The sequence below is a fragment of the Chrysochloris asiatica genome, unplaced genomic scaffold (genome assembly GCF_000296735.1).
Source record: "Chrysochloris asiatica unplaced genomic scaffold, ChrAsi1.0 scaffold00479, whole genome shotgun sequence".
Classification (NCBI taxonomy): domain Eukaryota; kingdom Metazoa; phylum Chordata; class Mammalia; order Afrosoricida; family Chrysochloridae; genus Chrysochloris; species Chrysochloris asiatica.
Window position 1 is genome coordinate 683,829 of NW_006408997.1, and position 26,088 is coordinate 709,916.

At 46.0% G+C, this 26,088-nt stretch overlaps 1 protein-coding gene and 1 pseudogene across 1 annotated transcript in view; one reads left to right on the forward strand and one right to left on the reverse strand.

Annotated features, from left to right (window-relative positions):
- Window positions 1-6,839, reverse strand: part of HS6ST1 (heparan sulfate 6-O-sulfotransferase 1) — a 98,890-nt gene extending 92,051 nt beyond the window's left edge. Inside the window, exon 1 of the mRNA XM_006877320.1 lies at window positions 6,259-6,839. Coding sequence (XP_006877382.1) covers window positions 6,259-6,785 — 527 coding nt within the window. The 5' untranslated portion in view covers window positions 6,786-6,839. The remainder of the gene's footprint in view (window positions 1-6,258) is intronic.
- A 9,976-nt stretch (window positions 6,840-16,815) lies between these two features.
- Window positions 16,816-17,681, forward strand: LOC102831599 (annotated as a pseudogene).
- The last annotated feature ends 8,407 nt before the right edge of the window (window positions 17,682-26,088 follow it).

The window sequence follows — 26,088 nt, forward strand, 5'->3', positions numbered from 1 at the left end:
CCAGAGAACTGTCTTGTGAGGGTCAAGCCTGCGTTTCAGGCCCATACTGGGTACCTCTGTGTAGTCATGTCTGACCTGGGAACAAATACTCCATGTCTTTTGAGGGTAACTCAATACCATGAGTTGCCATAGAGGTGAGAAGCTTAGAAGCAGCAAGAGGATGAATGAAACAGAAATCTGTGGCAACAGGAGCACGTTACTCCTGGTGCCAGCTGCACAGATGAGGCCAAAGTCTGGGAGGACCACTCGAAATTTGAGTGACTCCAGAAATTTGAGGAGGGCAGGGTACATCCTGTCTCGTCTCTCATTGGCCAGTCTGGTTGACTAGATCCCAGGCCTCCACACACGAGGTCGACTAGATCCCTGCCCTCCACACGCATGAGCCTCTGCTCCTGTGATTCTGGTCTCTGCCCCCATGCAGTGGAGCTGGGAGGTGTCAACTTGGGGAACTACCTGGGTCTGTGGGCTCCAGGCCCATATGAGTATGGTGGAGGTCATGGCAGTAGGCACTATTTGCGCTGTGCTGGGAACACACAAATACTGCAATGCTGTCTGGGCTGCTAGCAGTGCCAACCATCAGCAAGCCTTGCTGCTGCTGCTGCCTTTCAGAGCCAAAAGCCAAGTGTGGTCTGTTCTTTTCTCATTACTATTCCAGTGAGGCTGCTAGAGGTTTTCCAGTAAACTCAATGGTACATGTCTGCATGCTAACATGTCTGTGTCTACCTAGGGTCTCAGGGTACTCAGTAGCTACAGTCCACATGTAACTAGGGTGGTAGGGGTGGAAGCTAAAGCTGGTTGAGAGGCACATGAACTTCAAGGCAAGCAGACCTCAAATCCTACCTGTTTCCCTCAGATAAGGGGCAAGTAATCCACATGTTCTGGGTGGTCTTTGATCTCATGTGGAAGATGAGGACAATTTGTGGGATGGAGTCCTGGTGTAGTGCTGTAGGTTATTACGTCAGACTGCAAAGTTGTTTGAACTGCAAGGTCGGCGATTCAAGCTCACCAGCTGCTCCTTGGAAACCCTATACTGGGTTTCTATGGGTCAGAACTGACTCGACGACACTTAACAACAATTTGTGGGAGTGCTGAGGGCAAAAACCATTCACCAGCTGCCCCTGTTTCCTGCCTTCTCTGGACCCTGGTGACACATCATTCTCTGCTACAGCCACTCAAAACTCTCCTCCAATCATCTAAGAAGACTCTGAAATAGGCCACATAGAACTCTGCAACCTGCACCCCTCTGTAGCTGGGATAAAGTGCAAGACACCTGAACTCAGATGGGACAAGCATCTGGGGTGACTGGGCCCAACCCTTTCCAAATCCTCTAAAATGATGCCCTCCACACAAAGGGTTTACTAGCTAGACACGACTTTGTGATCAAAACCCCCAGATATGCACTTTTTACTGGTTTAAGAATGTTCACTGTTTATTACACGCAATAATATTCACTGCCACCAATGGTGCCACTGATACAAGGCATTCCCACATCATTCCCATATCATAGGTGGGAACATAACAGGTAAAGGATTTCTGAAAAACAAATTAACATAAATATTCAGACCACTGAAGTCAGAACTGCACTCCTGGCAATTTCCAAAGATGACCAAACCAAAGCCAAACCTGTTGCCAGTGAGTTGATTCCAACTCCTAGCAACCCCAAGTGTTTTAAAGCAGAACTGGACTTGATAATACAAGCCTGCATGTACTCCAATGCTTATGATCTTCTAAAAGTGTATCGCCAAGTCTTTTTTCTGCAGCATTGCTGGGTGGGTGTGAAATGCCGACCTTTTCATATGGTAGCTGAATGCAACCATCTGTGCCACCAGGGACTCAAAGGAGGACAGAGCTACACAAATACTTAAATGCAGTGATGGCCACCGCAGAACTGTGTATAGGAGCAAATTTAGGAAACCTGCATGCCCACCAACATAGGAGAAATAGGTATCAGCACATTCAGAAGGGGAATCATTTTTACCACTGAAATGATGTTTTTAATGACACTGGGTGACATTTGTGGCACAGTGTATATGATGATTTCAACTACAGAGTAGGAACCACACATGGGGGCTTTTCCTTTCCCCTTTATATGTTTCCCTTGCATCCAAAAAACCAGGGAGATGGGTACAGAATGAGAAAGAAAAGAATTCAGGGCCCTTTGAAGATAGCAAAGCCACCCCTGCCCTTCCGATACTAGAAGACTCTGGACTCAGCACAACTGCTAGCTGCTGGCCACTCTCCAGTCTTCATGGAGATGTTGACAGAGGTTTTCACTGATCCTAGGTCCCAGAGATTGTGCTGAACATACAGACTCAGGTGTAGAGTTGTGTGCCTCAGGTTGGCTGCCATTCCATGCCTACCATGGCCCAGAGGTTGCCCCTGTTCCAGATGGTCCCAAGTTTTACAGTGAAGTGCCTAGAGGGAATGGAAGCCCTGGCTTCACAAATTCTACAGTGTTTTCAGGACAAAACGAGTTACAGAGCAGAAATAATTTCACAGGATAGAGTACCACTTAAAGATAATTGTGTCAGCAAACCGTTTGAAAGTTTGCTTCCTTACATATTTGCTTAAAAAGAGGTGTTCTTGTTTTTAATGGTAACCAAATCCTAAATGCTTGCCCTCAGATTCCTTTCTCATTTTCACCCAAGGCTATGTCCTGCATGAGGCCTCTCTTGGCACATGGTGACACCCCACAGATTCTCCGACGTTAGTCATGTGTGCTGGGGAACAGCTATCATGGTTTTATGCAAAGGCAGACCTTATTTCTTGATTTCGAATAAGAAAGTGACTATGAAGAGAAGCAGTGAATCTTTAAGTGCCACTGAAACAGTGATTACAGAAACTATCCAACCCAACTCTGTGTCTTGCACAGCCAGGCTGTGTAGCAGCTCTCATGGGCCTGACACTTCACTTAGGCTGGACCCCTCAAAGCCTGACACCACAAAGGCCCTGCCAACATGTGTGGGAAAAGGCAAGCTGGGCCAGCAGAGCTCCTGGGGTGAGGAGGAAAATGTACTTGTTGGTGATGGCATATGGGTACCAGGGCAAAACCCAGGCTACTGCATCAAGTAAGTAGCAAACAGGAGTGTGGGAGCCAAGGAAGATTAGACGAGGGCACCTATGGCCACAGGGGGTGCTGCCAGGAGGACTTCTTGGAGAATGAGGTGGAACCAGCAGATGAATGGGCAGTGAAAAGGGCATGTTGAGCAGAGGAGTGAGTGATGAGAGGCTCAGTGGGAGTACCAGTAGGTTTTGGAGAGTAGAGAAGACTTCAGGATGGGGAAATATGAGCAAAGAGGCTCTGAGGCACATCCTACCCTGACCCTTCTGGCAAAGGGACCTCCACACAGTCTTTGTACGGCAATGGCAAAAGGAGGAACTCTAGAGCAGGAAGATCCCAGCCCAGAGGGTCCTGGCAACAGCACTTTGCCCCAAATGCCCTTGGCAGCTTCAAAAGATACCCACACATTTTCAGGGGATTCTAGGGTGGTCCAGGTAAGCCTGCATGGTACCTTGTCTTTTGTATGGCTGCCTCCAGGGAGGGGAGATAAGCTCCAGGAACACCATTTGGGCCTCTGGGTGATACCAGGGAACAAGAAGTAGTACAATCTCACCTTGAAAGCCAAGGCTAGCTGGTGACCTGTCCTACCTGGTGATCCTGACACATGAGAAGCAACCTCAGCAGACACATGGCAACAACAGCAGATGTCTAGCCTAACTTGATCACTTACCTGTTCCTTTCCACTGAGTAGAGAGCACCAATGGCATCTACAAGTTCCAGTCACACTCCAGGAAGTATAAACACTTGTTCATCCCCAGTTGTCACTTCAACATGTACCCCAGCTGAGAGCCACCCAGGCTGATGTAAAGGGGGCCGGTATGACCAGACCCAGTACCTTCTTTCAGGCTCCAAATACAGCTGATGCAGTGATTGGGGGAAAGGGGTGTGAAAGCTTAGAGGAAAGGTTCCAGAGGCACTGGGGACAGAAAGGAGGAAGTATGGGCCCCTGTTCAGGGCTCACCTCAGTCCACCAGCTCAGTGGAGAGGGAATGACGCAACCTTAGTTGAAGGGATGTCAGTACAACCCCAACGGGAGGTGTACCAGCTTCGAGTCCTGAAATCAGAGGACAGGATGCCCTATGGTCCTAGGTAGATAGGAAAATCTTGTCTTTTCTGTGTGGAACCAGCTGGTCTCCACCTTGGAAGCACAACTCAGCAGGCATACCCTGTGCAGACTGGCTTATAACATACATGGCCAAGATTACCTTGGCTTCTTGAGGAAATGAAAGGAGAGGAGGAGAGGGGAAATAAGGAGTGTGGCAGAAAATAGAGCAAGTTGTGTGCAAGAAGGGAAGAGTCCAAATCCCAGAGTGGTTGATGGAAGGAGGACTCTTCTTCCATGGCCTTATCTGCAGCTGCTCTTCGCAGCATTCAGGTCGAAGACTGGCAGCCCATCACATTAGTGGGTATGCACTGACTGTGCCCAGTATCTCCCTCCCTCATGCAGTACCTGGACCCTGTCTATACTACCTGGTCCTCCAAGTCCTGGCTGTGACATGCTAAGCATCTGTTCTCTATGGACAAAACTCTGAGAAAGGAGGCCATGGGCCTTCACCAACACAGCATATCAACTACAAGAAGTGGGGCCAATGGAAGATATTTCCCCACAAACTGTACCAAGATCAACTCTGTTGTAGGGTAAAGTTTCCCCAGGGGTCCGGGGCCTCCTGACCACCTGCATAACAAGTGGCTGGACTTAGCAAGAAAGACCTTGTGCTCTGGTTAAGGCTGTCCTGAGCTAAGAATAGGCACTTGTGCAGAACAGACAATACTGGTAAAAAAACAAAAACAAAAAAAAAACAGCCTCACAAGGCCCAAAAAGTCATACCAGAAGTCCCAAGTTTGGGACATGCACTCAAGGGATTGCAACATCACTACTTAGCTGGTGTCCTGAACCCTTTAGACCCCACATGTGTCAACAGCCCAGCAGAGGGATGCCTAAGAGATGTGGACCTATGAGAAGATCCAGTACTAGGACCCCAATTTCCTCACATTCTGAGAGAACACTGAAGGATAAAACAACATAAACGGCTGAACAGTGAGTTTACAGGACAGAGACTGTGCTTAGCTCCTTGCCAGCCAGCCAGACGCCAGATCCTCGCATCTCTCATACACCAGAAACTTGCACCTCCTTGACCCAAAAGAGCACCAATATACACACACGACATGGACACAGCCCAACTTGCTGCACTTCCCTAGCCTGTACACACAATCCTAAGGCACACATTGTAAGATGCAGAAAAGGCAAGCAGGCAATGGAGACCCCAAGTCTGGGCCTTTCTCAGCCCAGACACTTAGGGAGAAGGCCTGAGTGAGAGCAATCTACTGGATGAGGGAACACAAACAGAAATAGAGAGGAGATTGAGGGGAGGAAGACAAACTTTTAACTACCGGACACCCAGCATGGCCCTAGCTGCTAAGCATGCCACACAAGAGCTACCCCAGCACCCCTCCACACTCTGGGGCCCAACAGGCCAACCCTGTGTCCATAAGCTCCCACAGAGAGGGGCACAAGGGCCCTTATGGAAGGCATTTGGCTAGATAGACCAGTTTAATGCTCCTCAACCTGGATGGTGAGGTCCTGGGGAGACAGCCGGGCACTGGCTGGTTTTTGTTCCCTTGCAGTTATGCCTGCAGAAGCTTGTAGCCCAACTTGAGAGAACTGGCAACAATGCCTCATCCCCAGATCGCTGAGGCCTTTGTTCTACCTGCACACACCAGAGAGAGCCTACCATTCCCCAGACTTCTGGAGGCAGTCTGACAAGTTGTTGTTGTTAGTGAGAGCCTCCCGCTTGTATGGAAGAGCACTAACTTCTTTTAGTGTAAAGGGGGAAAGAGAACAATTCAGGTGGAATCGACACCCAGAAACCCCTTGTGCTTGCCGACAGCCAAAGACCCTCTACAGGCTGCTTCGGGTCAGTCTGGAATCTCAAATGAGATTAGCCAAACTTCACACTTGGCCGAAGTAAGAGGGAATAATGTCAGAGGAAAGGAAGCCACTGCCTTGTCTGGGTGGATGAGATACAAGGTTGATGGTGAGGGTGGCGGGCAGAGGTGACCTGATGGATCAGGCAGGCAGGTCCAGAGATCAGAGAGACCCAGATAATAGGGGGGCAAGAAAGTAGTAGGAGAGGAGCGTGGGGACGAAGAATGGGGCCTGGGTAGCAGGATGGAGCCAGCGTGGTGACACAGCTCACCTGGGCGTATGCAGTGCTGCGGGGTCTCGTCGGTCTAGCACGCCAGGCACGCAGTTGGTGAGCTCGGTCCAGTCCGCGTGCAGCCCACAGCTCCAGCCGGTGGAGAAGCGGGAGAAGAGCCAGGTCTCACGACGGTTGGGCCGGTAGCAGGTGCACTTCTTCTGGCCGGGCCGGCAGTCACAGGGCACCTCTAGGCGCACGTTCTGCACGAGGTGACGGCCGAAGGTGGTGCCGCCTGTCTTCTGAATGTGCAGGAAGACAATCACGTCGTCGCCCTTCATGTCGAAACGCAGCGAGCGCTCGAGCTCGCGCACCGGGAAGTAGTATTTCTTCTCGTAATGTGGGTCGGGCGTGGGGAAGAGGTCCAGGTCGTTGGGTGGTGCGCGTCCACCCGGTGCGCCCAGGCTCAGCCCTGGGCCCACATACTGGTACAAGATGAGCATGAAGCACGCTGAGCCCGCCACCACCAGCACGAACTTGCTGGCGCGCTCAACCATGGTCCTGCCGCCGGCTCGTCGCCGCCGCATGTGTCACCATTGCCGGCGGGCCAGGCGGTGGGCGGCGGCTGGCCGCGAGGCGGGCTTCAGGCCCGCAGCCGGAGAGCTCGGTGCAGTCGCCCAAGGGAGCAAGGGTGCAGATGCCTTCTCCGCCTGTGCTGTGGTCCTGGCCTCGCGAGGCTAGTTACTTTGAGCCGCGGTCGCACGCAACGGTGCGAGCCCCAGCCCCGCACCGCACCATAGCTGTTCTGCTCTAGGATCCGGCCGGGCTCCAGGCCCTGGGTTGGTTCTGGGCCCGGTCCCGCCCCCACATTCCCCCACCCCAGTCCGCTCCACCCGCTCCGAGAACGCTCTGCGCAGCCCAGCGCGCCGCCGCTGCTGCCGCCGCCGACGCCGCGTCTCCGCAGTCCGCGCCGGGTCCCGCCTCCGGCCCACCCGGGCCCGCCCCTGTGCGCCTCTTGCCATCACCGCGCGCACGAATCCGCAGCTTTGTCCAGGAGCGCAGGGGCATCCTGTGCATTGGAGAGGGAATGTAAAGGCCGGAGCCCGGCGGAGCATAACCATCCCACCCCAGTGTGACGTAGGAAAGCCCTCATCCCACGTTTCTGAGGCTGTGGAATTGCTAACGCGAGTTGAGGTTGGACTAGGCCCAGGGAACCGAGGGGTCGGCGGGTAGACATTGTGGTGGTGGAGCACCAGGAGCCCTCTGTTTCACTGTGGCTTTGGAATAATCGCTGGGGTTCCTCAGGAAGACATGATGAAATGCCTGCCAGAGGTCGGAGAGTAGCTTGATGTAGCCCCACATCGTTTGAAAGGAATTTCAGCCAATGTGCTTTCCCCCCTTTGTGTATCATATTCCAGTGACAAAGCATTCTAAAAGAGCAAACATTTTCAAGTTGTGAGAGGCCACAAAAGATCGTCTACCCAGTACTCGTTCAGTAGTGCCTGTTTGGGCCCTGTCCCTGTACTGGGGAACAGGCCGCCTGGCACCTCCTTCCCAGTAGGAGGAAGGAACAGCAGCTAATGCACCCGCAACCTGGTGCGGGGAGCCCTGGTCCTCCAGGCCTCCTGCCCTCACCCTACCCCTCTCACAATGCTGAAACACACTCTACACATAGGCCTCTATCCCGCCAGTACCCTTGCCCAGACAAAAACAGTTCCTCAAGGTCTGTTCAGACACCTCATACATTGCTCTGTCAGCCCCCTCTTCTGGGGACAGGATAAGCTTTGTTGTTGATAAATGCTGTCGAGTCTATTCTGACTCAGCTACGCTGTATAGGGTTCTCAAGGAGCAGCTGGTGAGTTTGAACCGCTGACCTTGCTATTCAAACAAATCTTTAGGTCCAGTGTTTTATCCTACAACGCCACACCAGGATTCCAGGATATGCTTCAGGCATTAACAATGGAAGAGACTAGTCACCAACAATGGAAAAGACAGACAGTGCTGTTTCAACACTGTGATCAGGGCCAGGAGAGGGGATCCAAGGGATGGAGGACCCAAGAACAAACCAATGATAATGGGGGGGGGAAAGGGTCCCAGGCAGAGGAGCCAGTTAGTGCCAAGGCAAGGAGGCTTAAAATATTTTGCTTCATGGGAATAGACCTCAGCAGTGGCATGGAGACCCTGGGGGATGAGAGGAAATGTAGGCTACATGTCATCTCAAGTTGGGGAGGCAGAAAAGTGAGAGACCCAGTTAGCCCCCAGGAGCTCAGGGTCTATGTCAGGAGGCATGTGTCCTTGCTGTCTGGACCATAGCTCTCCCACCCCAACTCTCATCCCAGCTTCCACCTCTCTTCTCTGTGGGTCTGGATGTGATGAACTAGTCATAATTTCCCACTCCTCAAAACTCTGCTTTGACATTAAAAAAATGCAGGATCTTTTCAGCAAATGATGTTTGAACAGTGGAATTTCAAAAAAGGACTCCAGGCTTAAATGTAAGACCTAAAACTAAAAAACTTCAAGAGGAAAATTTAAGAGGAGACCTATTTGACATGGAGTTAGGCACAAATTTCTTAGACATGACACCAAAAGCATGATCTATACAATAACAAATTGATAAATTGTTGTTAAGTCAGTTCCAACCCATAGTGACCCTGTATAGGGTTTCTAAGGAGTAGCTGGGTGAATTTGAACCACCGACCTTGCAGTTCAAAGCCTTTGCAATCCAGTGCATTAACCCACAGCTACATCAGGACACCAAAACTGCTAAGTTAACCCATTAAAATTAAAAATTTATGTTCTTCAAAAGATAATGCTAAGAAATCGATATGCAAAAGATTAAAACAAGACCTTTACCTCACGCCATATACAAAGACCAACTCAGCATGGATTAAAGACCTCAATGTGAATCCCAATATTATAAACATCATTAATGAAAAAATAGGGACAAATTTAAGGGCTCTAATTCTGGACTAAAGGAGCTCTGGTAGCGTAGTGGTTACGAATCGGGCTGCGAACCTTAAGGTCAGCGGTTCGAAACTACCAGCTGTTCCACGGGAGAAAGATGAGGCTTTCTACTCCCGTAAGGATTTACACCCTCGGAAACCCTGTACAGGGTCGCTATGGGTTGGAACCGACTCGAAGGCACGCAGCCACAGCCACAATTCTGGACTAAGGTGCACCTGACCCAAGCCATGGTATTTTCAATAACCTCATATGCATGCGAAAGCTGGACAGTGAATAAGGAAGACTGTAGAAGAATTGTTGCTTTTGAGTTAAGGTGTTATGGAGGAGAATATTGAAAGTGCCATGGGCTGCCAAAAGAACCAAGAGATCTGTTTTGGAAGAAGTGCAGCCAGGTGCTCCTTGGAGGCCAAGATGGCCAAACTTTGTCTCTCATGCTTCGGACATAATGAGCTATGCCTGATAAGAGGCTGACTCTTGGAGGAGCAACAGCTTCCCCAGAGAAGCTGTTAGATCAACCTGGTACACTGTCAGCATGACTGAGAGGGAATTCCGAATCTGCTAGCAAGCTCTTTCTATCTAGAATTCTCTTGTTTTGTGCTGATGAGTTGATTTCAACTCATAGTGATTCTATATAACAGAGTAGAACCTGCCCCATAGGACTTCTAAAGCTGTCATCTTTATGGACAGAGTCCTAGTGGTGCAATGCTTAAGTATTTGGCTGCTAACTGAATAACCAAAAGGCTGATGGCTTGAACCCACCAGCCACTCAGTGGGAGAAAAGACCTGGCAATCCACTACTCTTGTAAAGATGGCAATCTAGGCAACCCTATGGGGGCAGTTCTACCCCGTCACATAGGGCTATTATGAGTTGGAACAGATTCCACAGCACACAACAATCTTTATGGGAGCAGATTGCTTTTTGGTGGTTTTGTACTGTCAACTCACATAGGATTTCCAAGGCTGTAAATCTTTACTACAGCAGAAAGCCTCATCTTTGTCCCATGGAACAACTGGTGGATTTGAACTACTGGCCTCCCAGTTTAGTAAGCCTAATGAGTAAAATCTTTCTAGTTGGCTCTAGGGATTTTGCTCAGTTTTCCATTTGAGTCCAAACATACCCACAGCTGAATGTAAGTGAATTTCAGTATTTCTGAGCCAGGCCTGTTGTTGAGTTGGTTCTGACTCATAGCAACCCTGTTTAGGTTTCTGGGGAGTGGCTGGTAGGCTTGAACTGCCAACCTTGCTGTCCAAAATATTATCCTGCAGTGCCTGAGTTACTAATGTTAGGTTGCTTCAATGATTCAGCAAATTTTGGTGCAGAGAACCAAGGCTGGATGCAGGATCTGCTTCTTTTACCAAGGGACTTAGTGCATTGATTCCCTTAGTGTCCTCCTAGTTTCACAAGGGGTCCCAGGCACAGTCCAGCATTGGTACATGATAGGTGCTCTTTACTTGATGCTTCCCTTTTTTGCACTACTTGTTCCCCTTGGCCCTAGATAGAATCTGAACGTAACCAGTAACCCACTGCTGTCCAGTTCATTTGGTCTTGCAGTGACCCTATAGGACAAGGTAGAGTTGTTTCATAGGGCTTTTGTGGCTGTAAATCTTCATGGAAGCAAACCACCTAATCTTTCTAAGGAAGACTAGTGGGTTCAAAAAGCCAGCATTTTGGTTAGCTTAATCCGCTGTGCCACCAGGACTCCTTTTGAATCTGCATGTTAGAGGGCCTAAGTATTTGCTAGAGGCAGCACCCAGCCTTGAGCATTTTCCAGTTGAAGAAAGCAGTCTTAGCACTTTTGCTCTGTGCTGGTCACTGTCCCCTGGAGAACCGCCAACTTTTCACTTAACAGTCCAGCGCTTAACCACTGTGCAACCAGGGCACCTGCTTCCTCTACTTCATAGATACTTTAATGTATGAGCTCTGACTTAATATTGAAAACAAGTAATGAAAAAACCACGGCTAGTGGCAGGATGGAGTCCTGCTGAGGTTGCTGTAGGATAAGCACAGGACTACAAAACTAGTGTTTTGAACCCAGAAACCGTAGGCAGGGTCACTATGAGTCCGAACTAACTCAATGACACTTAACAAGTGGCAGGATGTGATGATCAAATGAAAAGAAGTTAATATACTTCTGGAAAGTGGAGGTATAGATAGAGTTAGGCTTTAGGAATGAAAGGCAATTTCCTTTGTACATAAAATAGCCTCAGAACCCAAATGCAAACGTTCCCTCCCAACCCATCGTTAAGTCCTCAGAGTTTGAGAACCAGGAGATCAACCTGACGCGCCCGCTTGCTATAAGGGTTACAATATCGCTGGCAGGCGCACGGGGGCAGCACAGCTGCCTTTTAGCCATCTGGAGCCCAGCAGTTGACATTGCAAAATTAGGGGATTTTTCACACTTGATTCCCTCCTTCCCTGTCCTCTTATTGTTGTTTCCGAAAGGGGTGGGGAGGTCCTCAAAACCTCCACTGGGAACAGCCCACTTCCCACTGCGTGTTGAAGACGGGTTTGTCTAGGGATACACTTTTAAAGGGTTCTCTGTCTAGTAGTCGAATTGGCGCTGCCCTGAGACTAGCCCCACCTAGTAAGGCAAGCCAATTGGGCTTCACAGGGACATCCGAGAGTAGGGGTATTGAGGGGCCTAGAAGATGCCCTTTTTTAACCTGCGACCCTTCTCTGAATTGCCTCCCTCCCCCCAAGTGACAGGAGATTGTCAGGGCCTTGCTGTCCTGGGGTCGCTGCAACACAAAGACTCATACCTTTCACTGCACTTTTGGACACTCATCCCTGACTAGGGTTTGTAGGGCTCTTCTACCTTCCAGGGGAGCAGCTTATCCATCACTCCCATACACCCCCAAGGAGCCTTCTTTCCCATACCCTTCCCCAGTAGAGTTGTCACCTGTTACCAGGTGTGGCAACTCAGGGTGGGTTACTGACCATCCCTCTCGCTGCTCTCCCCCCCACCCCCCCACTTCCTGTTCCCAGGATGGCTACTGCCTTGGGAGCCCTGTCTTTGGGCACAGATACCCTGGCTGCTTGGGGGAAGTGGAGGGGTGTTAAAGGACTGTAGCTTGGATGTCATCATGGTCATTGGGACACAGCTCCCCTATTATCCACCCTAAAAGGCTACTGGTTAACCAGGCGTAACTCAGGGAAGGTAGCCTCCCCATCACACTCTCCCATCCTAATCCTTTAGTGGCCTGTGGGGAATGTGGCATTCAGAGGTCAAAGCACCCCCACCCCAACACCCCAGCAGGCCCTGGCCACCTCTCTGAACACTGCATCTTAGGTCAGTCGCCCTTCCTCACTGTCTGTGTGCCCCTATGGAATGCCAATTTCCTCATATCCTTTGGGGAAAAAGGTAACCGACTAATGAAAACTCTACTATTCGGACAGAAACCACATGGCCTGGATCTTCCATACACACCCATTCCTTTATCCTCAAGATCAATTATGGCTTGGTGTTAAGTGCCCTCCGTTCTGACTCATAGTGACTTTATATAGACTTTCCAAGGAACTTGACCTCTGACCTTGTGGTTCAAACCAACTATGCAGTCCAGTGCACTAACCCACAGCAGCCACACTAGCTGTGGCCTGTGAGGGGAGCCCCTCACACCACTCCAATTTTGTCATGGTGCTGGAACCCTGGCTGGGAAGAGCTACCCACTCTTTCTAAGCAGGGCAGGGGTGGTCTTGGTGTGGACTCCCACTGCAGTTGAAGCCATAATTCCGAGCTCTGTTCCCCACAGTGTGTAGGCTGGTCATGGAATCCACCTCTTCTGGACTGCATCCTGTAGATTTGGGTTGTTATAGGGTAATGCTGGATGGGCAGCTTATTGGGGTCAGAGGATGTAGTGTTGTCTCTAAGGCATCTTCCTCAATTTTATATGTCCTCTGAAAGGACAAACTTTTAGACATTCCCTGGCAATCTTAGCACCCTGAGTGAGAGAAAAGTAGGTGGCTAGAGAGAGTCTAAAGGAGTAGTGGTTATGAATTGGGCTGTGAACCTCAGGGTCAGCAGTTCAAAACTACCAGCTGTTCCGTGGGAGGAAGATGAGGCTTTCTGTTCCTGTAAAGATTTACAGCCTCGGAAACCCTGTACAGGGTCGCTATGAATGAGAACCGACTCCACGACACATAACAGCAACAACAACAGAGAGAGTCTGGGTGGAGGGCTTACACCATCCCAGCTGGGTGAGGCTGCCAGAGAGGGAGTGTCGAGGGTCTTACTTACAAGGACATGTTGGTGGTACTACTTTCTTGGGTGTATGTTTGTGTGTATATGTGTGTATGCCCCCCCTTTTTTTTAATGGATGTAATCCTTTTAATGTACTGCATCATACGGTGTGGGCTTCTTATTAGCATTATTGTCTCTTTTTTTTAATGTTTTATTGTGAATTATGTGATAGTTTACATGGGAGAACATTAGTTTTACATTCATTCTATCATATATTGTCTCTCATTGCCATGGTTACAATCCCCTCCATGCAATCCTCCCCCGTACCCTCCAGGTCTTCAGCACACAGTTGCTCTCCCTTTCTGGATCTAAAGTCTCCAGCTGCTCCATCGCTCCACGTTATCATCTCTGGCTCCATTTCAGGCATCACTGCTTCTCTGGGTAGGGTCCTGCTCTCTGCTCTTCTCCCTTGATGGTCCTAGGGATCTCCGCTCCTAGACTGAAAAGTTAATCACTCCCCTCCTTGCTATAAAACGTCTACCTTTACATTTCCAACCCTCACAATCAGTCCTGATAACAATTATTCAATATTGTATCACAAGAGACCCGTCTGCATTTCATTGCATCAACCCCGCCTAAACAGATTGAATACTACTCACTGGAGATTCTACCTTCCTCCATGCCCTCTGGATCTAGGTTCCCTCCTGAAAGCTTGTTAGCCAGTCACTTCTTGCCTTTGTAGCCCCCCACCCCCCATTTTGGGTAGCCAATGTCTAAGTTGCCCATCCCTGTCTACTCTGTGTGTGGAGGGGGTGGGAATGATTCTTGCTGGTGGATGCCCTTTTGAGGGTTAAATGGCAAAGGCTGACATACCTGCTGCCACTGCCCCCATGCCCAGCTCCCTAAAGTCTGGCATGGCATGGATGAGATGAGGAAGACCCTGTTCTAAGCACATGGGGGTCGGCTGAGCTTACTGGCTACCTCTCACTGAAGTGTCTTGACCTTTTGGTTGATAAAACTCACATACTTTTCCCTCTTTCTTTCCTGGTAGATAACTGCCCAGTCTTCTTCCTTATCTGGACCTCATCTCTACTGTTAACGATTTCAGTTAGCTTGTGACAAAGTCAGTTGATTCTTCTGATAGAAGCTGAGTCTTTGTTCTGTGAGAACAGAATTAAACCAGGCTTCTAAGAGCAAGGATAAGGGGCCTGCCCCACTAGCAGTCAAATCCCAGCTCTTTCCAATAACTGTGTGACTTGGGGCAAGCTACTTAACCCCAGTTTCCTCGTCTATAAAATGAGGGTAATAATAGAACATGCAGGAGAAAGATGAGGCTTTCTGCTCTCACAAAGATTGACAGCCTTGGAAACCCTACACAGGGTCACTGGACAGCACTAAACAATAACAACAGGACATACTTCATAGAGTCATTGTGAGGCTTACACTAGCTATGTAAAGGGCTGAAGACACTGTAGTAAGGATCTATGTATTAATGCCAGTGTATTAAAATAAAAGTTTATCCAGTTCTACTAGGTGCTAGACATATGCTGGTCTTCTATGTGCATTATTTTATTTAATCTTCTCCGCTGTCACATAGGCATTGTTCTCCCCTTTCACAGATGGGGGAGCTGAGGTAATCACTTGCTATGTTAAATGATTTAGCCAAGGTTGCACTCACCCTCTTCTGGGAGAGAACATTGGGGGTGGATCTTCTCTTCCTTCCCATTTCGGGCTGCCCATTCCTTGGGGAACTAATGAATGGAGTTCTGGGGCAAAGCCCAGATCTCAGTTTCCCTTGGTTACTGCTGTTGTTGTTAGGTGCTATTGAGTAGACTCCAATTCATGCACAACAGTACAAAACACTGCCTTGTTCTGTGCCATCCTTATAACTGTTGTTATGTTTAAGTCACTTTCTTCTGCCACTGTGTCACTCCATCTCACTGACCCTCCACTTTATCAAGCATTATGTCCTTCTCCAAGAACTGGTTCCTCCTGATAACGTGTCCAAAGTATGAAATATGAAATCACACCATACGTGTTTCTCAGGGGCATTCTGGCTGCACTTCTTCCAAGACAGATTTGTTTGTTCTTCTGGCAGTCCACAGTACTTTCAATAATATTCTCCAACACCATAATTCAAATGCATCAGTTATTCTACAGTATTCCTTATTCCTTATGCCAGCTGCTCCATGAAAGAAAGACGTGACAGTCTGCTTCCATAAAGATTTATGGCCTTGGAAACCTTATGGGAGCAGTTCTACTTTGTTATATGGAGTGCTGGTGTGGCATTGTGGGATAAACCACTAGACCACAAGGTCAGTTTGAACCACAAGGTTGATGGTTCAAACTCACCAGCCACTCCTTGGAAACCCTATACAGGGTTGCTATGAGTCAGAACCTACTCAATGGCACTTAACAACAACTACTACTACTCTGTCATATATGGATGTTATGCATCAGAATAGATTGGATGGTAGTGTGTTTGGTTTGGTTTGATTTTGGTTAGACATCTTCCTCTTCTGTTGGAGTCACATGTTTACCTTGGGCAGTTTATTCTGCATGAATGAATTTTCACCTTCAAAGTTCCAGAAGGAGATTTTCTGAGTTTGCACCTGCAAGAGGCTTAAAGCCAGGCTGAGAAACAAGGCTTTTCTAACATATTTTATCTCCTCTTAACATTTCAAGAGGAAAGTTGACATTCTTGGATGTAGTGGTGTCCATGATAGAGAGACACTACAGCATGAGAATGGTGGGCTTCAGATCAGAAGGGCAGAGGGCCCATGCATGGATTGTCAAGCCATCCTTGGTTTCTTTGTGGCACAAAGAGGTTCTAAAGAGTCCTTATGTCCCAAGTGGAGATGCAGGACCTGCTTAGATATGGGCTGGACTATTGGCAGAACTCAATGAGATCTGGGCTAAACCCACAAGTCATGATGATAGCCAGGTCTGATAGCAAGGTCCAGGATCTTGCCTGAGTAGTGCTTGCTGGCCTCCCTACCAGGGCAATGGTGGCCACTCCCCATGTTGGCCCTATTCGCTTGAGTCACACTCTACCTTTTTCTCTTAGAATGAAAAGTATTCAGAATTATGAAAGACCAAAGATTAACTTGAGCTGTATAAATAAAGACCAAGTTGTCTAAAAAGAAGATCTGAAGATCACTCAGAGATATAAGCTGAAGTTTTATGATGTGTTATAAGGGAAAACACATCGTCAAGATATGAGGGTGAGTCAAAAATTATTTGCGCTCTGGATGTATTAAAATTTCTGTTGGCTGCACTGTCTTAACAGCACTTTCTGTTCAAAGCCACTGCTGTGCAAGTGTGAATGTGGACATCTGCAAACAAAAGTTGAACCAATACTCAAAGGAAAGTAAAAGTTTCTTTTAAAAAAAGTCTTTACGCCCAGAGCCCTGGAATCAAAGCCAGTTCCGGTTCCATTTTTGCTGCAGCCCCCGCCTCTTCCTCCTCTTTCAACATGACAGATGTCGCTGTGTCCTTCGCAAAGGACTTCCTTGCAGGTGGAGTAGCCGTAGCTATCTCCAAGACCACGGTAGCACCCATGGAACGGGTCAAGCTGCTGCTGCAGGTGCGGCATGCCAGAAGCAAATCACCGCAGAAAATAGTACAAGGGCATTATCGATTGTGTGGTTCGGATCCCCAAGGAGCAGGGAATCCTGTCCTTCTGGTGTGGTAACCTGGCCAGTGTCATCAGCTACTTCCCCACCCAAGCTCTCAACTTTGCCTTCAAAGATAAATACAAGCAGATCTTCCTGGGTGGTGTGGACAAGAGGACCCAGTTTTGACGCTACTTTGCCAGGAATCTGGCATCCAGTGGTGCTGCTGGGGCGACATCCTTATGCTTTGTGTACCCTCTTGATTTCACCCGTACCCATCTAGCAGCTGATGTGGGGAAAGTTTAAAGGCCTTGGTGACTGCCTGGTTAAGATCTCCAAGTCTGATGGGATTAAGGGTCTGTACCAAGGCTTTAATGTGTCTGTGCAAGGCATTATCATATACCGGGCTGCCTACTTCAGTATCTATGACACTGCAAAGGGAATGCTTCCAGATCCCAAGAATACTCACATCTTTGTCAGCTGGATGATCCTCAATCCGGCACGGCTATGGCCGGGTTCACTTCCTACCCGTTCGACACTATTTGTCGTTGCATGATGATGCAGTCAGAGCACAAAGGAACTGATATCATGTGCACAGGCATGGTTGACTGCTGGAGGAAGATTGCACGTGACGAAGGAGGCAAAGCGTTTTTCAAGGGCGCATGGTCCAATGTGCTCAGAGGCATGGGTGCTTGTGTTGTATGATGAAATCAAGAAGTACACTTAAGTTCTTTCGTAGTTTGTTTTTCCCTGTGAATGGGCATGTTGTATTATAGAACACATCTTGAGCATTCTTGACAGACTGTTGGCTGTCTGTATCCATGGCAACTATCTACTGGTTGAAAATGGGAAGCAATAATATTCATCTGACCACTTTTCTCTTAAAGCCATTTCCATGATGATACTGATGATGATGATGATGATGATGATGATGATGATGGGACTCAATTATATTTTTTATTTCAGTCACTCCTAATAAAGAAAAATTTGAAGGAATAAAAAGATCTGAAACACACACACACACACACAAGTCATTACTATTGAGGAGACATGGATTCATCACTATGAGCCTGAGAGTAAATGGCAGAGTATGGAATAGAAACATGCTCAGTCGCTGACAAAGGAAGAGTTCAAACTGGAAAACTGATGCTTACAGTTTTCTGGAATCCTCAAGGGCAAGTATTGGAACACTACTAGGAAAAAGGTTCAACAATCAACAGTGCTCATTACAGTGAAATACTCACTGATGAGCTTTCCAGCAAAGTCCAGGTTTGGGTCATTGATGTGATCACCATCAATCTCTGACCAAAAGGAGAAATTGGGTATTCTCTTTCACATATGGCTCACATCCAAAGAAAAATACCTAGGTTTGCTAATTCATTTGCTTATGTTATGTTCAGATTGGCCCATGTTATTTGGAAAACAATGGGCAGCCAAACTCCTTTAGAATTGCCAAATCACGATTAAGGTAAAAAAATTTAAAAGGTATTTTTATTAAGAACAAACATGTGAAAAAAATAGAGCTCAAAAAAGTTCTTAATTTAATAATGATATTTTGTGAGTTCTTGCTTTTGAGAGATTTTATTATATACCAAAGTAAATTATTTTTTATAGAGTGCTCTTTAAATGAACTGGCTATCTAAAAGTAACAGAAACAGCTAAATTGTAGATGAAGCCCATGTAAGTTTTATGGAAGAGGGAAATTAGGTGCAATGCGCTTAATAATAACATTATACAGGCTTATGTTTCCCCTCCACTACTCATTTGTCAGTTTGTTGTACTTTGGTGGCTTGTGTGTTGCTGTGATTCTGGAAGCTATGCCAGAGATATTTTGAATGCCAGAAGGGTCGCCAATAGTGGACAGGTTTTAGATGAGCTTCCAGACTAAGACAGACTAGGAAGAAAGAAAGATGGACTACTTCCAAATATTTAGTAATTGAAAATCTCATGAATAGCAGTGTAACATTGTTAGCACAAGATTATCGAATATTGAAACATGATGAACAGCACCAGAATATCGTCAGATATAGTGCCAGAAGATGAGACCCTCAGATTGGAAGGCAATCAAAACAGGACTGAGGAAGAGCTACCTCCTCAGAGTTGACTGTGATGATGTGAATGGACCTTTATTTGCTGATGTGGCACAACTCAAAAGGAAGAGAAACAGCTGTAAGCATCCATTAATATTCAGAACATGTAATGTACAAGGTATGAATCTAGGAAAATTGGAAATGGTCAAAAATGAAAAGGAACACATAACCATTGATATTTCAGGCATTAGTGAGCTGAAATGGATTGCTATTGACCATTTTGAATCTGATAGTCACAGGTTTAGTATGCCGAGAATGACAAATTGAAGAGAAATGGTGTCACATTCATCATCAAAAGGAACATATCAAGATCTATCATAAAGTTCAACGCTGTCTGTGATAGGATAATATCCATATGGTAACATTCTTATCAATGGAGAAGAGATTGAAGTTGTCAGGGGCTTCATTCTTCTTGGATCAACTATCAACACTTGCGGAAGCAGCAGTCAAGAGATCAGATGACATATTGCATTGGGCAAATCTGCTGCACAGGAACTTTTTAAAGTATTGAAGAGCAGAGATGTCAGCTTGAGGACTAAGGTGTGCCTGACCCAAGCCATGGTATTTTCAATAACCTCATATGGATGTGAAAGCTGAGCAGTGAATAAGGAAGATCGTAGAAGAATTGATGCCTTTGAGTTGTGGTGTTGGAGGAGAATACTGAAAGTGCCATGGACTGCCAAAAGAACCAGTAGATCTGTTTTGGAAGAAGTGCAGCCAGAGTGCTTCTTGGAGGCTAAGATGGCTAAGCTTTGTCTCTCATACTTTAGACATATTGTCCGGAGGGAACAGTTGCTATAGAAGGATGTCATGTTGGGTAAGGTGGAGGGTCAGAGAAAAAGAGGAAGACCTCTAACAAGATAGATTGGCAAGGTGGCATCATTGATGGACTCAAGTGTGGCAGCGATAGTGAGGTTGGCCCAGGATCAGACATCTTTTCGTTCTGCTGTGCATGGGGTTGCTATGAGTCGGTTCCGACTCAATGGCACCTGACAACAACAACAATAAGGAAGATAGGTTAATACAACTCTTATTCAAATCTGTGCACCAACCACCAAGGCCAGTGATGATGGAATTGAAGAATTCTACCAACTTCTTCAGTCTGAAATTGATCAAGCATGCAACAGATTTGTGTTGGAAGAAGTACAGCCAGAGTGTTCCTTGTAAACTAGGCTGGCCAAACTTTGTCTCTCATACTTTGGACATATTATCAGAAGGGACCAGATATTGGAGAATAATATGTTTGGTAAAGTGGAAGGTCGGAGAAAAAGAGGAAGACCCCCAGCGAGATGAATTGGCACAGTTGTGGCAGCGATGCGCTCAGGCGTAGCAATGATTGTGAGGTTGGCCCAGGACTGGACAGTGTTTTGTTCTGTTGTTCATAGGGTGGCTATGAATTGGTACTGACTTAATGGCACCTAACTACTACTGCTACTGCTAATGCTACTGCTAACTACTACTACTACTACTGTTTCTCCTAATGATAGTCTATGTTGCCATAGCATAACTTTCTCAAAACAGTATTACATAAAACAAAGCAACGTAAATAATTTTTAAGCTGTTTTAACTTTTGTTGTTGTTGTTAAATGCCCTAAACCCTGTTTAGGGTTTCTGAGGAGCTTCAGGTGAGTTTAAATTGCCCACCTTGCAGTTCAAATTGACCTTGCAGATCAGTGCATTATCCTGCAGCACCACACCCATTTTAAAGTTACCAAGAATTCTCTGAACAAACATGCATTTCCAAAATAGGTCAGGAACTACTTACTGCCTGTCCCTACTGCCAATTCATCTTGCAAAACTCTTAGTGATTCCACTACAAAAGTTCACCACAATCTGAAACAGTAAACTTTATCAGTGAATCAGAGCAATGGGTTTCTAATTAAGTGGCTCAAGAACCCCTTATTCCCCCACCAAAATGTGCACAAATGTCTCCAAACTTGCCAAGAAAAATAGAATTATTTCTTTTAAAATGCCCACATGGTGTCCCATTGTTGGAATCCTGACAAAATTATCCCCTAGAGAGCAGATGGAAATTACAAACAGAATAAACAGAAGCAGAATTTCAGATACAGAGTGTTAGGTAGGGCCATAGTAACAAGTTCACAAGCATGTAGGTTCAAAGTAGAGAACTGTATTCACTTTCCAAGGGAGGAAAGGAGCCTAACACCAGAGAATAGTGCCTGCCTTATGGGTTAGGTGTTTTGGGCTTTTATTCGGTAATTAGGAGGGAAGGCAAAGGGGTGTTGTGGTTAGGTGGGATGGGAGGCAGATTTACAACATATGTGATGGCGCCCTCTGGGCTAGTGTTAACAGGACATTGGAAGGTGATTTAAGATATTGAGCATCTGTGTGACCATCACAGGTTTTTTGGGGGTGATTAAAGATATTGTCTATTGTTCAGCCTCTGTGAGGTTGTCTATGTATTTTCAGCAGAATTTAGGGAGTCACTCATCAGTAGGACCAGCTGTTCTCCATTCCTGAAAAACAAGCTCAGTGAAACAGGCTAGGAGAGTTGCTTATCAGTGGGGCCAGCACTTCTACATTCTTGTAAAACAAGCTCAGTAAAACAGGCTGGAGTCTTACAAGAGTTTAAACACTGCAGCTGAGACTGTTCAGTACCCTGCCCCTCCTCTAGTTTTTAAGCTTTTATCTGGTAGCGTATTGGTTACGAATTGGGCTGGAACCACAAGGTCAGCAGTTTGAAAATACCAGCTGTTCTGCCTGCGGGAGAAAGATGAGGCTTTCTGCTCAGTAAAGATTTCCAGCTTCGGAAACCCTGTACAGGGTCACTATGAGTCGGAACCGACTCCACGGCACATAACAACAACATTCTTAACAAAAGGACTCGTTTTTTCGGTAACTGCTTCCTGCTGATTTAGAGTCCTTGAGATGTCCCTACCGGTGGGACCGAAGATGGCTCATTAAGCAGGAGGGGCTGAATTGAACACTTCTAAAAGCTAAGATTGTTGCTGGGTTTGGTGCCCTAAAGTGTTACTTAAACTTTGAATTCTATGTTTGATGAAAGACATAAATGTTTGACTCAGGGGCCAAAGATTAAAATTAGGATGAGGGCAGCTAGAGTTAGCCCCTGAGAACCAAAAACCATTATTAACTTTGAAGTCTTACCAATATGAACTACCTGATATTCCCTTTTCATAAAAATTTAGTTCCTTTTGTAAATTGGCTTGGAGTTTTCCTGACTGATTAACAGAGAAACCACAATTCTCTCCTTGCCTATTATGGCATATATACGTGGTTGTAGTGGTATGTCGTGGAATTGGTTCCGACTCATAGCGATCCTGCACAGGGTTTCTGAGTCAGTAAATCTTTACGGGAGCAGAAAGCCTCATCTTTCTTTCATAGAACCGCTGGTAGTTTTGAACTGCCAACCTTGAGGTTAGCAGCCCGACTTGTAACCACTACGCTACCAGAGATCCATACATGCCTCCATAGCTGGCTGTTAATAGGTCTAAATCTCGACTGTTTTGTAACACTACTTCAGCCAGGGACTTAATTTGTTCTTGGAGGATATTGATCAGTTAATTTATGGATGTTGTTAGTTGTTACTAGGTGTCGTCGAGTAAGTACCGACATAGTGACCTTTATGCACAATAGAACAAAACACTGCCTGGTCCTATGCCAGTCTCACAATCATTGCTACTTTTAAGCCCATTACCACTGCCACCGTGCTAATACATTTTGTTGGGCTTTTTCCTCTTTTTTGCTGACCCTCCACTTTACCAAGCATTATGTCCTTCTCCAGGGACTGGTCCTCCTGATAAGATGTCTGAAGTATGAGACCTGAAGTCTGGCCATCCTGGCTTCTAAGGAGCACTTTTGTTTGTTTGTTTGTTTTTGGAAGTTTTTATTGTGAATTGAGTTATAGTTTACATGGAAGAACATCAATTTTACACTTATTTCATTGCAATGATTACAATATCTTCCATGCATCATCATTCAACAGTATTTGCTACTATTCCCTCTGTTTTTTGTGGGTTTTTTTTAAGGGGGGATGTACGCAAAAACATTCAGAAATATATAATTATTTAAACAACAGAAGGGCACATTCTGCAAGCCTCCTTCCTGGCCACCAGCACACAGCCTTTCTCTTTCCATGAGGCTAGAGTCCTCAGCTGCTCTCTCTCTCTCTCCATGTCCTCATCTCTGCTTCCATCTCTAGTGTCACTGCTTTTCTGGATAGGGTCCCACATTCCACTCATGCTTTTCTCCCTTGATGGTCCTAGGGTCCTCTGTTGCTGGATTGTAAGATTAACTACTCCCCCCTTTTGTTATAAAACTATTACCTTTACAGTTATGACAGTTGCAATTAGTCATGATAATAGTTATTCACTATTGAATCATAAAGAATCTTATCCCCATCTCCTAAGGAGCATTCTTTCTGCACTTATCCCAACACAGATTTGTTTGTTCTTTTGGTAGTCCATGGCACTTTTAATATTCTTCTCCAGCACCAGAACTCAAATACATCAACTCTTCTTCTTTATTGATTGTCCAGCTTTTACATACATATGAGATTATTGAAAATACCATGGCTTGGTCAGGCACACCTCAGTCCTCAAACTGACATTTTTGCATGTCAACACTTGTGCAGCAGATTTGCCTCATTTGATTTCTTGACTGTTGCTTCCATGATTGATCTGAGCAAAATGAAGTCTTTGACAACTTCAGTCTTTTCTCCATTTATCTTGATGTTATTTATTGGTCCTGTGGTAAGGATTTTTGTTTTCTTTACTTTGAAGTTCAACCTGTACCAGAGGCTGTGGTCTTTGATCTTTACCAGCAAGTATTATAAATCCTTTCACTTTCAGCAAGCAAGGTTGTGTCATCTGCATATTGCAGGTTGTTAATGAGTCTTCCTTCAATCCTGATGCCACGTTTTTCTTCATAAAATGCAACTTCTTGGATTATTTGCTCAACATACAGATGGAATAAGTATGCTGAAAAATCAACCCTGGCACACACCTTTTAAAATTTTAAATCACTCGATGTTCCCTGCCTTGGTCTATGTACAGGTTCTTCATGAACACAATTAAGTATTCTGGAATACTCATTCTCCACAATGCTGTCCATAGATTGTCATGATCCATACAACTAAAAGCCTTTGCATAGTCAATAAAGTACAAGTAAACATCTTTCTGGTATTGTCTGCTTTCAGACAAGATATATCTGATATCAGCAATGACACCCCTCATTCCACATCCTCATCTGAATCTGGTTTTAACCTATGGAAGTTTTCCTGTTGATATACTGTTGCAGTTGTTTTATAATTACCATTAGCAAAATTTTACTTGCATGCAATAGTAATGATATTGTCTGATGATTTCTGCATTCCATTGGGTCACCTTTCTTTGGAAAGAGCATAAATATGGATCTCTTCCAATTGGTTGGCCAGGTAGCTGTCTTCCAAATTTCTTGGCATAGATGAGTGAGTGCCTCTATTGTCACATCAGTTTGTTGAAAAATTTCTATTTGTATGAATGCCTCTATTGCCACATTAATTTGTTGAAAGATTTCAATTTGTATTCTATCAATGCCCGGATAAAATGACTTAATTTTGTGGACAAGTGTTGAGCGGTAAATACAAAGTTAAGTAGGCCTGTAGAGCCAGTGGATATTCCAGATAAGATTCCTAAGGTTGCAAAAACTGTGATGTCTTCACTGTGCTGTAGGGGTTGCTGAGAGTACATGTGAAGGGGAATATTATTCTTGATAAGGGGAAGATTGGGGAAGATGTACACTAAAGTATAGGCCCAGTTCAATTGGCAGGAAAGCATAATTAAATAATAGGGTCACAGATAAAGTAAGTAGAGTTGTCTGGATGTCATCATAGGACTGTGGGAACTTAAAGGTTCGATAGTTTGTAACTACTTTGACCCATGTGCACTGAGTGGAAATGTGATTGCAAGCAGATGACTACTTGCTAATTTGACCTACAGAGGGTCTAGAATGTTGAGAGGTGGTTAGGCACAGGTGGGCTTGTTAGGAAAGGTGTAGTGTATATGCTGTAGTATGCTGGTTGATAAGATGATACAAGTTTGCTTTGCTGAAAGTGAAGAGGACTTAAAATATTTACTGATGAAGATCAAAGAGCACAGCCTTCTATATGGATTGCATCTCAATGTAAAGAAAACAAAAATCCTCACCACTGGACCAATAAACATTATTATCAATGGAGAAAAGATTGAAGTTGTTAAGGACTTCATTCTTCTTGGATCAACTTAACAACACTCGTGGAAGCAGCAGTCAAGAAATTAAACAATGTATTGCATTAGGCAAATCTGCTGCACAAGACCTTTTTAAAGTGTTGAAGTGCAAAGATGTCAGCTTGAGGACTGACACAAGCCATGGTATTTTCAATAACCTCATATGCATGCGAAAGCTGGACAGTGAATAAGGAAGACCGTAGAAAAATTGATGCCTTTGAGTTATGGTGTAGGAGGAGAATATTGAAAGTGCCATAGACAGCCAAAAGAACCAACAGATCTGTGTTGGAAGAAGTGCAGCCAGAGTGCTTCTTGGAGGCCAAGATGGCCAAACTTTGTCTTTTATACTTCAGACATATTGTCAGGGGGGACCAGTTGCTGGAGAAGGGTACTATGTTTGGTAAGGTGGAGGGTGAGAGAAAAAGAGGAAGACCCCCAGCAAGATGGATTGGCAAAGTGGCATCATCAGTGGGCTTAAGTGTGGCAACAATTGCCCAGGATCAGGCAGTGTTTTGTTCTGTTGTAATTGGGTTGCTATGAGATGCTACCGACTCGATGGCATCTAACAACAACAACATGAGGCAAATGAGCATAATAGTTTCAGTGTGGTCAGGAAGTTGGGGGAGCCTGGCTGATAGTCTTAACTGGGCATAGCTATGTAGCACTGTGGATTGATGTGCCAGAATGCAAAGCCATTTGAACTGCCAGGTCGGTGGTTCAAGCTCACCAGCTGTTCCTTGGAAACCCTATACAGGGTAGCTATGGGTCAGAACTGACTCAACAACACTTAACCACAACAAACTACAGCCAAGATCTTGGC